Source organism: Girardinichthys multiradiatus, chromosome 12 (genome assembly GCF_021462225.1).
Source record: "Girardinichthys multiradiatus isolate DD_20200921_A chromosome 12, DD_fGirMul_XY1, whole genome shotgun sequence".
Taxonomy (NCBI): Eukaryota; Metazoa; Chordata; class Actinopteri; order Cyprinodontiformes; family Goodeidae; genus Girardinichthys; species Girardinichthys multiradiatus.
Window position 1 is genome coordinate 21724360 of NC_061805.1, and position 17241 is coordinate 21741600.

Here is a 17241-nt window from a genome sequence, read left to right on the forward strand (position 1 = left end):
AGGAGTCCCCAGAACAGAACCAGCCTTTTTTATCAGCTTGTTGACCTTTTTTAAGTCCCTGGCTCTGATGCTGCTTCCCCAGCAGATGATGGAAGAAGAGATCACACTTTCCACAACAGACTTATAGAAGATATGCAGCATCTTGCTGCAAACACCAAAGGACCTAAGCTTCCTCAAGAAGTCCAGTCTGCTCTGTCCCTTCTTGTAGATGGCTTCACAGTTGCATCTCCACTCCAGTCTGTTGTCCAGGTAAACACAGAGGTATTTATACTCCTCCACCACCTCCACTTTTCTCCCATGATGGAAATACTGATTGGCCTATTCTTGTTTCTCTTAAAATCTACAATCATCTCCTTTGTTTTATTTACGTTCAAGATGAGATAATTGTTTCCACACCATGCCACAAAGCGGTCCACCAGCTCCCTGTACTCAGGTTCTTGCCCATCTCTGATCCACCCCACAACTACAGAATCATCTGAGTATTTCTGCAGATGACAGGAGTCTGTCTTGTACTGGAAGTCTGAGGTGTGCAGAGTGAAAAGGAATGGTGAGAGTACCGTCCCCTGTGGTGCTCCTGTGCTGCTGACTACCTGGTTAGACTCACAACCCTTCAGTCTCACAAACTGTGGTCTGTTTATCAGGTAGTCTTTGATCCAGGAGATTGTTGAGGCCTCCACCTGAGTCTTCTGGAGTTTCTGACAAAGCAAATCAGGTTGAATTGTGTCAAATGGACTGGAGAAATCAAAGAACATGATCCTCACAGTGCTACTGGCTTTGTCCAGATGACAGTGGGTTTGTTGAAGCAGGTGTATGATGGCATCTTCAACTCCAACTCCACAGCGATAAGCAAACTGAAGGGGGTCCTGATGGTTTACTGTTTGCTTACTCAGGAGGGCCAACAGGAGTCTCTCTTGGACCTTCATGATGTGGGATGTCAGGGCAACAGGTCTATAGTCATTGAGGACTGATGGGTGAGTTTTCTTTGGTATTGGAACAAGACAGGAGGTCTTCCACAACACTGGAACCTTCTTCTGGGCCAGGCTAAGGTTGAAGAGGTGCTGCAGAATCCCACAGAGCTGCTCTGCACAGACCTTCAGGACTCTAGGGCTGACACGATCTGGACCTGCAGCCTTATTCTGGTTCAGTCTCTAGTTGACTCTTCACCTGACTTCTTGAGACACACAGGTGGAAGGGGCGGCGAAGGGACCATCAGCATCTTCTGATTTGGTTGAAGATGAACATGTAGAAGCAGAAGGATTCATATTATTGAGTATATTTAAAGTGCCTTTCTATAATATTCTTGTTAAATTTTGAGTGTCAACATACCTACTGCACCTAAACTATAATGACAGACAGGAGGACAGTAAGGGGAGCTAAGAAAGTTACAGGAGCATCCTTCATCTAGAATCTGTTTCAGAGCTGATGCAGGAACAAGGCTCTAAACATTATAAAGAAACTCCACACACTCTCTCCATAAACCTTCTAAACTGCTGCCATCAGGCATATTGTACCACATCAAAAACAGGCCACCACACTGAGAAGTTGATCAACTGCTGTTAGGTTTATGCACTTTACCTTATATTGCTTACTGTGTTTTATATGTGATCTGTTTGTGTTTTATCTATCTTGTGTATCTATTTCAGAATAAACTATTGAAAATCAAGGATAAACACAGCTATAAACATTATATTTGATCAAAATGTTTTGAAGTGACTTTCCCGGACCTGACGTCATTGTCTATAATCTCATTGGGTGAGATCGCCCGTTTCCAGGACAACGAAACTCTAAACGGCCGAAAAATGGAATACGACCAGCTTAACTTCGAGAAGTTCATTTCAGATACTGATGCGTGTTTAAACTACTTTTAAATACTGCTTTTTGTGTAATCGACTTAAAAATAAGTTAGGAGTTCTGTGGTCGTCGAACTACAAACATGGTAACCTTTTGTAGTCAGAGCCTTTGAGCTTAGCGCGGTCTTTAATGCATATGTTCATGTTCGGTTCTGGTTTTAATGTTTCCCCTTCTGCCCGTTTTATCGGAACAGGATCGTAACTGGATATTAGGCCGCCAGCGGGCCCAGAGTCAGGAAGCGCTCAGACAAGAGGAGGTCAAGCGGTTGGTCAGAGACAGGCAGCTGAGGGCTGGTCTGAAGGAGGAGGACACCGTCGAGAGGAGGAGGTACGTGCGGCATGTCCAACAGCAGAACATGGAGCGGCAGACAGAGGACGCCCTGATCAAGGTGGGAGTCATCTGGTCCTCCTAATGTTTAACATATTTACATGGTCTGACTTCGAAATAGTTGGCTCAAAAATTATATAAATAATATATCAGTTTTTAAATATTTTTTGTAATTACAATGGTTACTGACTGCTTCACGTTATTTTGTACGCAGTCTTTCAGGTAAACAGTAACAATTACATCTGTGATAAAACAATCTGGAAGTGAACAGCATAGCACTGCTTTAAAAAGTCTTTATTTATTTATTTGTTTAAATCACCAGATTTGCATCACCTTAGTTCTGTCTAAATGTGGATAATGTGTTTTGAATGTGACTGCAGGCCAAGGAGCAGAGAGCAAATAGACAAAGGCAGCTGGAACAGGAGGAGAGAATGGCTAAAGAGCTGGCCCGCATTGAACATGAGAAGCAAAGAGATGAGAAAATGAGGCAGCACATTAGAGAAAACAGGTACACACTGTTCATTACTTTAACACTTGGTCTCAGGTGTAACGCGATTTAACAATTACATCGAACAATGCTACATTACATGTTATTTTTTTTTTCTCTTTAACGTTTAGCCTGGAGCTCAGAGAACTGAAATCCAAGCTGAAGGCTGCGTATGTGAGCAAGGAGAGAGCTGCTCAGATTGCTGAGAAGGAAGCTCTGAGACTTCAGACTATTGTGGGTGATGCTCCAGTCTGATTTAAAATGTTCTCCGTCTCATGAAAGCTGAGATTCTTTGACATGCTCTCAATTAAAATTAAAGTACTTTTATCTTTGCATGACAGCTAACAGAAGAAAGACTTTCCTTAAGTCTAAATAAATACCGGAATAACTTAAGTTAAACGATAAGTCAGTTTATTTATATAGCGCCAATTCACAAAACATGTTGTCCCAAGGCACTTTATAAAAAAAAAAAATCAAAGTTCAGTCTAATCACCCGGATTCCAAGTCAAGTACATACATTCCAAATGATCCTAGTTATCGAACAATGCAGTCAAATTCAGTTTATCATTTCAATTGGTTAAATAGTTTTCTATCTAAGGAAATGCAGCAGATTGCATCGAGTCACTGACTTGCAGCAATCACTCTTCCTGGATGAGCATGTAGCGACAGCAATCGCATGCATTGTGTCGTCAACTTTGCAGCAATCCCTCAAACTGAGCATGCATGTAGCAACAGTAGAAAGGAAAAAACCTCCAGCAGAACCAGGCTCAGTGTGAGCGGCCATCTGCCTGATAAATAAAAGCTCTACCTCCCATTCCACCTCTAGAGACTCTAGGAACCACCAGTAAACCTGCAGTTTGACAGCGAAGTGCTCCGATAGGAACATATGGAACAATCTGATCTCTGATTCATGAGATCAAATGGGAGTCCCTCATAAAATACCAAAGCTGCAGTTAAAGTCTCTAAGCTTTTCACCGTCTGTGTCTTCTGTCACGTTTTAGCGGGAAGAGGCAGAGTTGGCTGACAGAATGAAGAGAGAACATGAACAAGCAGCTGCTGAGATCCAGAAGCTGCAACAGAAAAGTCACGAGGGGCTGGTTCAGCATCAGAGAGGGCTGGAGCAGCAGCTCGTGGAGAAGGAGCGCAGGAGACAGGAGGCTTACGAGGAGTTCCTCAAAGAGAAGCTCATGGTGGATGAAATCATCAGAAAGATATATGAAGAGGAGCAGATGTGAGGCTTTAGGGCTTAATTAAAACAGATATTAATCCAATACCTGGTTCTGTGTAAGAATGCATATCAAACAATATGGTTCAGTATTTCTATAAAATCACAGTGTGATTTTGATTCATTGAGATTTAATGTTTCTTTCAAAGGGAAAGACAGCTAAAACTGGAGAAGGTCAAAGCCACCCACCAGGATATGGAGGAGTTCAAAAGGCAGCAGGCCGAGTGGAGGAGCATGGAGCAGAAGAGGACTGAGGCAGAAAACAGACGCATCATAGAGTTTGTGAGGCAGCGGCAGAACATGGAGGAGACCAGAATGAATCAGATGAAAGAACGGGAAGAAGCCAAGGAACATCGCCATAAAATGGTTTAAAAAATATGTTTTTCTACTTGTTGGTCTTATTAATGTCCATTAGTTTATTAAAAGCACTTTTACCTGCTGTTCCTGTCTGTTCTCTAGCTGTGTGAGAAGATGGAAGAGGAGCGGAAACAGCGTGAAGAGATGGATCGTGTCCGTCAGGACCTTTATTTAGAGAAACAAGAGGAGGCAAACAGACAGAGAGACATTGTGAGGACCAAACAGTTTCAACACACAAACACTTTATGATCTGGGCTGTTATCAGCACGTCTGAACTATTGTGTTAAATATAAATATATTTTTAATTTGCTTTATTAGGAGGAGATGGAGAAGAGGATCAGACAGAGACTGATGATGCAGCAGAGCCTCCAGGAGCAGCTGGCCTTCAAAGAGATGCAGAAGCAGCAGGAAAAAGAGGAAGAGGAGGCTTTCAGAAAAATCATGATGGCCAAGTTTGCAGAGGACGATCGGATTGAGCAGATGAACGACCGGAAACGGCGCATGAAGCAGCTGGAACACAAACATGAGGTGGAGAAACTGATGGAGGACAGAAGACGACTGCGTGAGGCTGAAAAGGTACCAGTCACAATCTGTGTGTGCAGAGTTACATCAGTAAAACGATGTGTTGGACAGCAGCACAGACACAGGTGTGTCCAGCGGGTCCCCTCCTGCTGCTCGGACTAAAGAGTAATATATGTTGTGTTTTATGAGAAATAAGTGACATTTGTATAGATGTTTAAGACCATTTTCTATCTCATCAAGGAACTAGAAGCCATGGCCAAAGCGACTGAGCAGGAGAAGGAGGCGCAGAGGAGACAGATCATAGAAGAGGAGAGACTGAAGCTCCTAAAGCTTCACGCAACAAAACTCATTGGAAACATTCCTAAGGTCTGTGTGAGTGAATCAGATATTTACAAAATGAGTATAAAACACATCAGTAAACTGTTGCTCCATCTGTTCTCAGGACCTTCTCCGTAAAGATGACCTGCTTCACATCGATGAAGATTTGAGAAAACTCTGAGTAGGCCACACACTCAGAGGTTCCTCCTTCAGTGGGCCACTAGAGGGCAGTTTAAGGCTGTTTGATGTGTTTCAGGTTAATAGGTTTGTGGGTTTTTTTTTCTCTTCATTGTACACAGACCTTGCTTCATTTTGGACTGTTTAGCAGCTTATTTATTAAAATGTGTTTATAGCGACGTGTTTGTTTAATTAAACATTACATTAAATACAAAAATACATTTTGTATATTTAAACGTGTCCTCAAATTCTTAAATTACAAACAGATCTGTAACACTCTAAAAGATGTATCGATACAAAGCAGCACAGATGAACACAGTAAAATAAAGCTGATTACTCTTCATCTGTTGATAGAGAATTGATGATTTTCACTTATGTCCATATTTAATAAAAAATAAACTAGAAGTTGAGCAGAACACCTAAGTTGTAAGACTTAAGCAGCATTTATCAGTTTACTTGAGGTTTTGCTTGTTAATTTATAAAATAATTGTATAATTAAGACCTTTCTTGTGGATTAGAACATTCCGCAAGTGAAATGTGAAACAAAAGAATAAAGTGTGATCTAGAAGGAGACATTTTAGGCCCTTCTGCCATAATATCAATTTCCATTTGAACTCAGGACCTTCAATGAAGGACAGATTAGTGGAGTGCATGACTAATAGTTATCCTTTCAACATGAGATCACACCTGAGCAGTTGATCTCTGCACCCCCTCCAGTGTTACCACAGACCTCTTCGGTACTTCTCAGATTACTGCTGTCCTTGCCTGGCCTGTCTGATAAGGTGGACAACCATGTCTTGGTATGATTGTAGATGTGCCATAATCTTGTGCAGAGGACTCCATCAGATGTCCAAAGCTTGGGATAGTGTTTTATAACCTGCTTTAAAATTCCCTACAGTTTTACTCCTGATCCGTTTTCTGTGTTCCTTCGTGATTCTAACAAACTTCTGAGGCCTTCACAGAACAGCTGGATTTATCCTGGGATTAATACTGAATGATAATATTAAAGGCTCTTGATTGCACTGGATTTTATTTAGGGGTATTGGAGTAAAGGGGGACTGAACATCCAGAACCATGTATTATACACAATTATGCACTACAAGTTATTCTGTTAGGACAAAACAAAAATTTAAAAAACAGACATACCACAATAACCATAAAGCCCCATTTTTTATTGAATAATGAGCCGAACTTGGTTTCACAACACACACCCTCATAAATGACTAAATTCGACCCCTGAGTGTTTGCTAATTCAGGCCACTTTACAGGTTTGTTGAACCCATAATTCAGACAGGAAGAAAATTAGGTGTTAGAAACAAGCACAGTCAAAGAAAAATAAACCTGAGGTTTTTAGAAGTGTTTCATTAAGGTTTGAGCAGGTACATAATGTGTTTTTTAGCATTTTTAGAGACGATCTTGAAGGATGTATTTGGTTGCCATGGCGAGGATGGGGGATCCTGTTGGCACTCCAGGGAAAGGACCACTTGACCCAGCGATGTCAATGTGGGAGTAGGGCAGAGGTGCATCTGAATCCACTCCATGCTGTGGAGACATTCAATCAGAAGTCATTAATCCCCATTAACTGCTTTCATATTCAGCAGATACATGCGCTTTGTTTTTAACAGCATCTAAGGACCTTGTCAAGGCCTGAGGTCATGATGAGGAAAGCTGCAGGGGTCTGATGTCCTCGTGGTGTTGCTGAGGACGGGAGGTTGTTGCACTGCAGGATGTCCTCGTACTCAGACGGTCCCTTGTGGAACTCATAGTCCTCCCGTCTGATGTTGGAAATCTCAAACACATCTCCCAACACCTCTCCAGCTGTTGGAGAGAGGGTTGAACTCGAGTTACTCTGATGCTGCAAACACTCAACTCATGTAGCAACTTAAGCTAAATTAATCACTTTTGTTTGCCAATATGAATATAATCACCAGTGACACCACATGGGCAGCTATACAGGTACATCTCAAAAAGATTGAATATTGTGTAAAAGTCCAATATTTTTGCCAGTCATCTCAGAAAGTGAAACTCATATATAGAACCCTTACACATGAGTAATGTGATATATTTAAAGCGTTTATTTCTTGTAATTTCGATGATTGTGTCCTACTGGTAAAGAAAACCCAAAATTCAGTGTCTCAGAAAATGATAATACTGTGAAAAAGTTCATTATTGAAAAACTCATGGTGTCACACCCAAATCAGCCAATTTACTCAAAACACCTGCAAAGGTTCCCAGAGCCTTTAAATGGTCTCTCAGCCTGGGTCATAGGTTACACAATCATGGGGAAGACTGCTGACTTGACAGATGTCCAGAAGACGTCATCGACACCCTCCACAAGGAGGTTAAGCCACAGGTCATTGCTGATGAAGCCAGTTGTTCAGAGTTCTGCATCCAAGCATATTAACAGAAAATTGAGTGCAAGGAAGAAGTGTGGTAAGTAAAGGTGCACCAGCAACAGGGAGGGACTGCAACCTTGAGAGGATTTGCAAGCTAAATCCATTCAAGAATTTGGGGGAGCTTCTCAAGGAGTGGACTGAGGCTGGATTCGGTGCATCAAGTCCCACCACACACAGACAAATACTAGACATGGGCTACAAACGTTGCATTCCTCGTGTCAAGCCACTCCTGGCAAGAGGCAAAATCAGAAGCGTCTTACCTGGACTAAGGAGAAAAGGAACTGGACTGCTGCTCAATGGTCCAAAGTTCTGTTTTCAGATCAACGTAAATTTTGCATTTTATTTAAAAATCAATTTCCCAGAGTCTGGAGGAAGAGTGGAGAGGCCCAGAATCCATGTTGCTTGAAGTCCAGTGTGAAGTTTCCACAGTTTCCACAGTGATGGTTTGGGGTGCCATGTCATCTGCTGGTGTTGATCCACTGTGTTTTCTGAAGACCACAGTCAATGCAGCCATCTACCAGGAAATTCTAGAGCACTTCGTGCTTCCCTCTGCTGTATGAAGATGTTGCTTTTATTTTCCAACGGGACCTGGCTTCTGCCCACATTGCCAAAGGTACAATAGGCTGGTTCAGTGACCATGGTGTTCCTGTTCTTGATTGGCCAGAAAACTCCCCTGACCTGAACTCCATAGAAAATCTATGACCTGTTGTCAAGAGGAAGATGGGAGACACCGGACCCAACAAGGCAGATGACCTGAAGGCCACTTTCAAAGCAATCTGGGCTTTCACATCTAGGTTCATTACACCCACGCAGTGCCACAGGCTGATCGCCTCCATGCCACGGTGCATCGATGCAGTAATTCATGCAAGAGGAGGCCCAGCCAAGTATTGAATGCATAGAAATGGACATTCTTTTCAGAAACCTGACATGTGTGCTTCAAACATCCTTGTTTGATTGGTGTAATGTGATATTCTAATTTTAAGGAGACACTGAATTTTGGGTTTTCTTTACCAGTAAGCCATAATAATCAAAGAATAATTTTACAAAAATAAAAGCTTGAATTATTTTACTCTATGTGGAATGAATCTCTGTAAAATGACCGTTTCATTTCTGAAATGACTGGCAAAAAGATTGCACTTTTACACTATTTTCTAATTTTTGGAGATGTACCTATATGTATTGCAGTTGAAAAGAACAAAAATCACGGATTCTAATTTGTTACCCATATAAAGTAACTAAACAGCAAATATTAAAAATTATTTTCATTCCATCATCATTAGCACAGTTGATAATGATGAGAACAAAAAACAATGCATTAATGTTTTTTGTAATTTCTGACTCTAAAAGACACACAGGTACACAGATGCACAGGTACAGAAGTTCTGTTTCAGATGGTTTAGTTTGATCAACAATATCTAAAACAAGGGCTGCATTTTGACGTCAAACATATACAGCAGGAGCTACAATGGACTTGTTTAGACCAAAGCATATTTAAGTGGTAAAATGGCCTAGTCAAAGTTCAGACCTAAATCCAAGAAGCAAGCTGTGGTTTAGACTTGATGCTCACAGACCATTTAGTCTGATCGGCTAAAGCAACTTTGCAAAGAAGAATGTACTTTAAAGCTAAGTTATAAACAGTCTAAGTATGAAACATTTCATTGAGAAAACGTTCAGGGAGCTCCAGTCATAGTAACAAGAGGTTTACATTCTTATAACAAGTTTGAATTTATGTGGACTTATGCTAATCCACACAGGGTCATACTAGCTCAACCAACTTTCTATAGCCATAACCAGCTTTGGTATTGTCCTGGTTGGACATTTGAATCCTCTTCTTATCCGAATTGGTAAAAATAATTAAAATTGGCTGGTTTTCTAGCACAGACCTGGCGTTTAAGCATAGCTTGCAAGTTTTCAATAGGGATGAGGTTGGGCACTTTTCAGAAGCTCCAAGGCCAGTTTTGATGCGTGTTTGAGATCACTGTCCATATGACCCAGTCACCTTAGATGGCTATTTTGCTGACAGCAGTACTGGTGAAAAGCAAAAAAAAAAAATGGTTGGAAAGAAGATGGAGGAATACATCCAAATTCTTCAACTTCACCTCAAAGCGACAGACGGTTGAAGCTTGGACACAGTTGGGAGTTCCAGCAGGACACTGATGCCAAACACACATCAAAACTGGTTTTGGACTGGATAAAACATTATGGTTTTGGAAAGGCACCGACCTCAACCCTACTGAGAAATTTGCCAATGTAGAGATTACAGAAAATCCAAACAAACAAAAAACACCCTAACTTGTGAACCTAATTTTTTTCTTTTAAAAATTAACACAGTTGTTATTTTACCCTGGTAAAAAGGAAGAAATTAAATGCCTCAAAATGAACAATACATTAATATTATAATGAGTGGATGTAAACTTGGAACTGTATAGGAATGCAATAACTGGTTGTTACCTATTTAAATTATGGTGTTCATTTAATTTAAATGCTTATCCAACTGAATAAAATAAGAAACTCAATAATTGTTTCCAGAGTAAATCTGGAAACAATAATAAAAGTTTTAGGTTTGCTTGATTACAGCTGATTTAATTGCACTTTCCACCAGCTCATGAATGCTCTACAACAGTAGGCCGTCTCACCTTTCTGCCACTGAGCGGCGTTCCCATTGCGATGGGCCGGCCCGTTGTCCATGATGATCTGCAGTGACATTTGTAGTATGAGGACAAGTGTGGACTGAATAGTCACCTTTCAGTGAGTTTAGGTTTGTATTTTTCAGAGGACTCACAGAGTAGTTTGGTCCCATCGCTCTGATGGCGTGACCAGTCAGGGTCGCAATCGTAAAGAGCTGCGGAGAAACCTCCTGCGCCGCCTGCAGAGACAAACCATCCCATTTAGAGGAGATACATCTGAAGAAAAGATAGACCTGGAGTGTTTTTAATGCACCGCTTCGGACCTTCTCCTTCATCTCACAGAGCAGGTCCACCATCACCATACGTCCTTCTGCATCCGTGTTTCCCACCCGGACTCTGCGACCTGCGCGGGAGACCACCAGCTCGTCTGCCACGTAGCAGTCTGAGAAAACACGCAGGGAGATGGGAGGTGAGACCAGGCGGTGAGACCAGGCGCTCAGACCGGCTCAGAAGGTTCTATTAGCTGGAGGTAGGAAGAGTTCAACACTCACCTGCACCCACACTGTTCCTCACCATGGTCATCGCACCGACAACTTTCAGATGTTTTGGCTTCAGATGGGCTAAAATCTAAAAGAGATTAGAGCTGCATCAAACAGAATCTGTATGCTGGAGGTTTCCTTTCAGTCTGATAGGCTTTTTTTAAGTTATGCCTTAATTTTATTTACAAATGCACAATGTTCAAACTACAAAAAGAAGATCTACGCTTGATTTGTGACATTTCCAGCATCTTGTGACACCTTTGATCACACCATCTTAACTAAAAAGAGTTCATAGTTTGGTGGGAATCTCTGGGCTGTTTTAAAGTGATTCGCATCTTACCTTTCAAGCAAAGAAGGTCTGATTCTAATAATATGTGGGGAACCCCAAATAACTCCCTTCAACTGAACTCAGAGAAGACCGAGTGTCTGACCACTGCCCCAGAGAGCACGGTTCTTGTAAATCACACAACAGAGTTTTACGTTTAAATGCTGGTGCCTCGGTCTTGAGGCGACTGTGGCTCAGTAGGAAGAGTAGTCGTCTTGCAATCAGAAGGTTGTGGGTTCGATTCCAGCTTCCTCCTGCCATATGTTGATGTGCCCCTGGGCAAGGCACTTAACCTCAAGTTGCCTACCGCTCTGCATATCGGTGTATGAATGTGTGAGCGTTAGTGAGTGCGATTGGGTGAATGTGGCTCTAGAGTAAAGTGCTTTGAGTGGTCAGTATGACTGGAAAACCGCTATATAAGTTCAGTCCATTTGGTGTGAAGCCATTTTTGGCTCCCGACGGTCACTCCAAACAACTCGTATGAAGCGTGTTTTATTATTTGAGAAATATTTCCAAACTAGGAAGGTTGGTGTCAAAACAAGAGAGAACTTGAAATGGTTGTTATTGCTTCTATTTTCTTTCATCAAGACTAATTTCCATCAAAAAGAAAGCCCATGATCGCCTTCAATTGGTCCAAAACTCTGCAGCTAGACTCTTAACTGGAACAAGCAGGGAAGCTCACATCACTCCAGTTTTAATGCCTTTACAATGGTCATCCGGACTTTAACTTTCAGGGCTCTGCATGATCATGCTCTTTGCTAAATTACTGAATTTTTTAAGTCACATATTCCATCTAGAGCTCTCTAGTCTTTAAACCAAAATCTACTCGTAGTCCTATGAACAAGGAATAACACTCGTGAGGATCATTTTCTCTAGACTGTTGCACCTAGACTGTGGAACAAACTTCCTCTAGTTTTAAGTCGTCTTGAGATTCCCACAACTCATTTTTAAAGCAGCTGAGGACTCTCTTGTTCAAACATGCCTTTCCCTAAACTACCTGGAAGAATCCAGCAACAGCAGCAGCTCCACACTTGTCCCTGTGCATCCCAGCCATGAAGCCTCCAGCCTTGATGTCTGCTCCTCCTGTGTCGTAAGTAATGCCCTGCAAGACATCACATAAACACCTGTTTTTAAGTCCTGTCTGATCTAAACAGAGGACTAGAACAGATAACTGCAGAGACGTTTATTCTTTTTGTCTCCTTTGATGACATATTGTCTGTGGAGTATTAGATTTTAGAAAAAGTTATCCGTTTGCATCAGAGCAATCTGGGACTCTTACCTTTCCAACCAACATGAGAGTCTTCTGGATCGGTCCCTCTCCACGGTACTGCAACTTGATGACCCTGGCCTGATGACGTGGTACACCTGAAGATTTTTTTTTTTTTTATGTAATGTTTAGACCTGTAGAGAATCTGTGTTTTATCTGTGTGATAAGCAGAAAAGCTGCCGTCTTACTGTTTGCACAGCGGTTCACTGCAGCCAGACATGGATACTCCTTCTCCAGAACCTTCACGTTGCTCAGCACTTCCACCTGGAAACACACAGACCTGTTCAGTCCACTGAAGAACCAACTGTTAGTATGTTTCACAGCGCCTCGCTGAAACATTCGTCTTCCTAGACTCTTTTCTATTTTTGTTGAACCGGAAAGTTTAGCTAGTTTTATTGACATTTTATGCAACAGACCAGATAAAGTGGAAGGTCAATAAGACATGGTTTACAAATACAGTGTGCCATGCAAATGCATCTGCCCCCCTTTACCTAATACCCCTAAATAAAAACCAACTGCCTTCAGAAGTCACCTAATAAGTATATCGCATCCACAGGCGAGCACTTTGATCTCAGTATAAATGCAGCTGTTCTGTGAAGTTCCCAGAGGTTTCATTTGGAACAGGTTAAGGTGTGTGAAGTTTCTTGCAGGGTAACATGAAACAAGGAACTTAAGCAAGGCACTACATTTTTCATCAACACAAACCTGAAAACAATGCAAGTTTTAAGAATATTTTTGCAGGGCAGTGCATTTTGTTTTTCTTTGGTTTGCACGCAGGATTCCTCCTTACCTCCACAGGGCTGTTCTTGAAAAGCTCCTGGACGTATTCGGCCACGCGAGGGGCAGCCATGCGTTCAGGGTCTGAGCCGCCGATGTCCCGGTAAGCCAGTCTGAGGAAGCAAAATAAAATAGTTGCCGAGGAGTTTTTGAGCATTAAAATAAAAAAAATAAAAAAAACACGGAAAACGAGGACTCTGACCCACCTTCCGCTTTCCAGAGCATTCGCCAGCTCTACCAGCCTCTTCCCCTCAGCCTCCTGTGCCGCCCACAGCCCCAGAACACACACCTTGTGGTCCAAGGATTTGATGTTTGCCTCTCGCACTTCAAGGGGCTTTCAACAGATGTCAGTATAAAAGAAGTCAGCATGTGTATTTAGAATAAATTCTTCTTCATGCCAGTCAAACTCTATATGAACATGTGCAACATCTGCTGAGAAAACTCAGGTATTGAAAGGCATCTGGAAAGATAGAGATCAAATACTTTATTATTATGTATGAATGACAATTTTGCTCAGCTATACTTGGAACCCCATCCATCTAGTGGATTTAGTGCAAGGATTTCTTTGTAACCACATTCCACGATCCAGCTGACAGGACCATGGAAAGAGGAATGCTTTGGCATTCCAGCCTCTTATAAAAGGTTGGTAAGTATAGGTGTTCCCCATAGAGGCATGTTGGAAAGGCCTTCCTTGGGCATGGAAGAAATGAGTAAAGATGGAGGCTCTTCAGACACTGGCAGATGGGTAGTGAGCTGGGTCGTCTGTCAAACCACCATCTGAGGCCTGCTGTGCTTTAAGGGTTGAAACACACAAGAAGGTTGGATACCACATGATATCCCCTCATGCTCAAAGACTGCAATTACCCAACGGGTAAAATAATCAGATGTATTTAACACCATAATGGTAGTTCACGCCATTTTCTCAGACTCGGTGCACTTCAACATTTTCTAATTCCAATGCAGCCTGCTTTCACTTCTCTGTCATGGCACATCTGACTTTGTCCTTGGTTGATCTCATCTCATGTTTTAGTCACCGTTCCATTATGTTTGCATTCATCTAACAGGGAACACCTAACATTTAATGACAGTGTTAATGATAGAGCTCATGGTTGAGGGAGTTTTATAACCTTCATTGCTACTCAAACTGACAGCTGTCTCACTGAGGCCAATCAAGCAGGCAAAGCAGGTCCAACTGCTCGCTGAAGGCAAGGGAAGTTTATTTATGTAACACATTTCCATAGCAAGACAATTCAAACTACTGCACATGAAAAAAGGAGAAAAGTACATTACAGTGGCATAAAGGTAATTAAATACCTATGGAACACAAATAACTAGGGGGAGAATAAAAAATGAATTAAAATAAGTTGATAATAGAGATACAAAATGAAAAGGTTATGTTAAAATGATAAGAAAATGAAAGGACAGTCGAACTAAAAACGTAACTAATATTGTTTAAATTGCACAGTCAAAGGCCACTCTAAACTAATAACTTTTTAATCTTGATTTGAAGCAACTCAGGGTTTCAACGCTGTTACAGTTTCCTGGGAGTTTATTCCAGATTAGTGGAGCATAAGAACTAAAAGCTGCTTCTCCATGTTTGGTTCTGGTTCTGGTTCTGCAGAGTAGATTTGAGCCAGAAGACCTGAGAGGTCTGGGTGGTTGATACACTGACAACATGTCTGTAATGTATTTTGGTGCTAAACCATTCAGTGACTTATAGACTAACAGAAGTATTTAATGTCTATTCTTTGAGATACGGTGAGCCAGTGTAGGGACTTTAGAACTAGGGTGAAGAAAGAAAAGAAAAGAAAAGAAACTTCAGAAATTATGTTTTTTTTTTTTAAGTAACGTGATTCCCAAAAGCCACATTTAAAAAAATCAGTGCAAAAGAAATCCAATATCTAAATTGTATTCCCTAATATGGACCATTTCACTGTACTATTTTTAAAACATTCAATTTTATTTTACAGAACAGTCTTTTCTCACCATGTAGAGAGCATGAAGGGCACCAAGTGCAGCTGCCAAGGCATTGTCTTTATAGTCCTTGTGCGGAGGGCAAACCAGCAGGGGTCGCTGCATGCCTGCTTTCAAGGCACTGCAAAAGTACAACAATGAGTAATGATACCTGGATAAAATGAAACATGGAGGCGGCAAGCTGCTGTTAACTGACCGTTTGATGCCGTTGACTGCTGCGTCACTAAAGCGTCTGACATCATCATAGTCCCGGTTCACAGGGCCGGTGGAGGCAAATATCAAGCGTTTCCCGGGAAGACCGGGAACCTTGATAAGCACCACCTCATCACCCAAACCGCTGTCCACCTAAAAGGATGGGAGAATGGATGGAGCTAAATACAGGGCAATCCTGGAGGAAAACCTGTTAGAGGCTGCAAACGACTTGATACTGTACATACAGCAACTATAACTATAATGGAATGGCTCAAACTTAAGTATATTCATGTGCTGGAATGGCCTAGTCAAAGGCCAGACCTAAACCCAACTCAAAGTTCAAAGATGTTCTCCATCTAATCTGACTGAGATTGATCTATTTTGCAGAGAAGATTGGTAAAAAAAGAAAATCAACCTCTAGATGTGTGAAGCTGGTAGAGACAAGAAGTACTGACTCACGGGCACTGAACACATATGCATGTCACACGTTTGCATATATGTATTGCATTTACAAAAGGCCAACTACCTCAGGATATCATGTTATATTAATAATGTAAAACATAAATGAAACCTCCATAAAAACAGCAATGTGGCACCTTGACTTCCTAATCCAGCAGTGGTGTGAGTGCAGACACTTACAGAGCTGTAATCCTGCAGCGGGGCTTTCAGACACTCCAGCTCAGCGGGGAGGGTGTCATGGCTCTGGGTCACTAAGACGATGCCATCAAAACTATAAAAACAAAACAAACAAACAAAAAGACACACCACAAAATCAGCATTCAATTCTGTCTGAAATAGACTGGAGAGGAGGGGCAGGATCCTTACTTATACTCACTTCTGGTTTTTGAGGTCGGTGGTCCACTCGGTGGGCTGGATCCTGGACAGAGAAACAGAGTGCAGTCAGCAACACAACTGACTCAAAGTATCTAAGATAGAGTGAAGCAACAGGCGCTTGTCTGATTTAAAAATGTGTTAATGATAACAGGGAGAGGAAACACATGTAGGACCTTTGAAACTTGCAGCTAAAAAATACTGCATCTGATAAGACTCTTATGAGGGTCAAAACTTTCACGCTTATTTCTCTCGTTGCAACCTTCAGGCAGGATAAAAAGAGAAACCAGAGCATCTAAAGCTTTTATCTCTTTGCACACTTTATATAGGGTGCAATCACCTCATTTGGAAGGGGACTACAATTTCCATTTTGATGACAAATCAGATTTGTTTAACGCCAGTCAGAAGGTTCTGGCATCATATGACACACTGGAAGGGAAACTAAAACTGTCATGCATGCAGTTTTTAATGGCAACTGATTCCAAATGTTAATAAATCCCAAAGCAGAATATAAGGATCAGCTTTCCCCAAACGGAACTGTTAAAAAAGCGTCTTAAGCGTTGGCCTGAAATAAATAAACAAATAAGGTCAAATAAACAAGTTTAGTGAAAGCAAGATCGTTATTTGTGAAAAAAAAAAAGTTTTTAAGAGAACAAAAGCCTAACTAAGGCTCCATGTTTGCTGCGCTATGCAAATAAAGCGCATATAACAGGAATCAATGCGTGAGGTAACAGTTTAACCCGGACAGGAATCAGATTTGAAAAATAAACCTATAATCCCACCTGGTGCACATTGCTGCTGTCCTCCTTCTGCAGTCTTCGAGGTGAAAAGAGACCAGCCAGCCGGTCGCAGCAGCTCCTTCCCTGAACGGCTCAGCCTCTTCATCACATGACCAGTGATGCCTTCATGTGATGCAGTATCTTCATCACATGACCAGTGATGCCTTCACGGACTCAAATAGGTTCTCCGTGCAAACAGCTTCGTCTTGAAATGCGATTTTATAATCGAATTTGAGTTATCGTAGTAGGATATCTAGACGAATTAAAATA

General features: G+C 41.6%; 2 protein-coding genes across 2 annotated transcripts; one reads left to right on the plus strand and one right to left on the minus strand.

Moving 5' to 3' along the window:
• Nucleotides 1–1766: 1766 nt before the first annotated feature.
• Nucleotides 1767–5607, plus strand: mns1 (meiosis-specific nuclear structural 1). Its single transcript, XM_047380867.1, has 10 exons — nt 1767–1936; nt 2045–2239; nt 2559–2686; nt 2797–2899; nt 3667–3896; nt 4040–4256; nt 4350–4457; nt 4566–4823; nt 5010–5135; nt 5212–5607. The coding sequence occupies exons 1-10, from the start codon at nt 1934–1936 to the stop codon at nt 5266–5268; spliced, it is 1425 nt and encodes a 474-aa protein (XP_047236823.1). The 5' UTR covers nt 1767–1933; the 3' UTR covers nt 5269–5607.
• Nucleotides 5608–6415: 808 nt separating this feature from the next.
• On the minus strand, nt 6416–17092 carry zgc:152830 (uncharacterized protein LOC767682 homolog). Its single transcript, XM_047380866.1, has 16 exons — nt 16975–17092; nt 16197–16238; nt 16001–16091; nt 15366–15514; nt 15182–15290; nt 13402–13529; nt 13209–13308; nt 12607–12682; nt 12431–12516; nt 12149–12253; nt 10839–10914; nt 10611–10729; nt 10443–10526; nt 10297–10354; nt 6901–7082; nt 6416–6806 (listed from the first exon to the last, which is right to left on the minus strand). The coding sequence occupies exons 1-16, from the start codon at nt 16983–16985 to the stop codon at nt 6669–6671; spliced, it is 1554 nt and encodes a 517-aa protein (XP_047236822.1). The 5' UTR covers nt 16986–17092; the 3' UTR covers nt 6416–6668.
• Nucleotides 17093–17241: the final 149 nt, after the last annotated feature.

What these genes read in the sequence shown, in the direction of transcription:
- zgc:152830 (XM_047380866.1), bottom strand. An exon ending in GCAGTCAACGGCATCAAACG is followed by an intron (nt 15,291 to 15,365) that starts GTCAGTTAACAG and finishes GTACTTTTGCAG; the next exon opens with TGCCTTGAAAGCAGGCATGC. An exon ending in CCCTTCATGCTCTCTACATG is followed by an intron (nt 13,530 to 15,181) that starts GTGAGAAAAGAC and finishes ATCTGTTGAAAG; the next exon opens with CCCCTTGAAGTGCGAGAGGC.
- mns1 (XM_047380867.1), top strand. An exon ending in CAGAGGACGCCCTGATCAAG is followed by an intron (nt 2,240 to 2,558) that starts GTGGGAGTCATC and finishes ATGTGACTGCAG; the next exon opens with GCCAAGGAGCAGAGAGCAAA. An exon ending in CTCTGAGACTTCAGACTATT is followed by an intron (nt 2,900 to 3,666) that starts GTGGGTGATGCT and finishes GTCACGTTTTAG; the next exon opens with CGGGAAGAGGCAGAGTTGGC.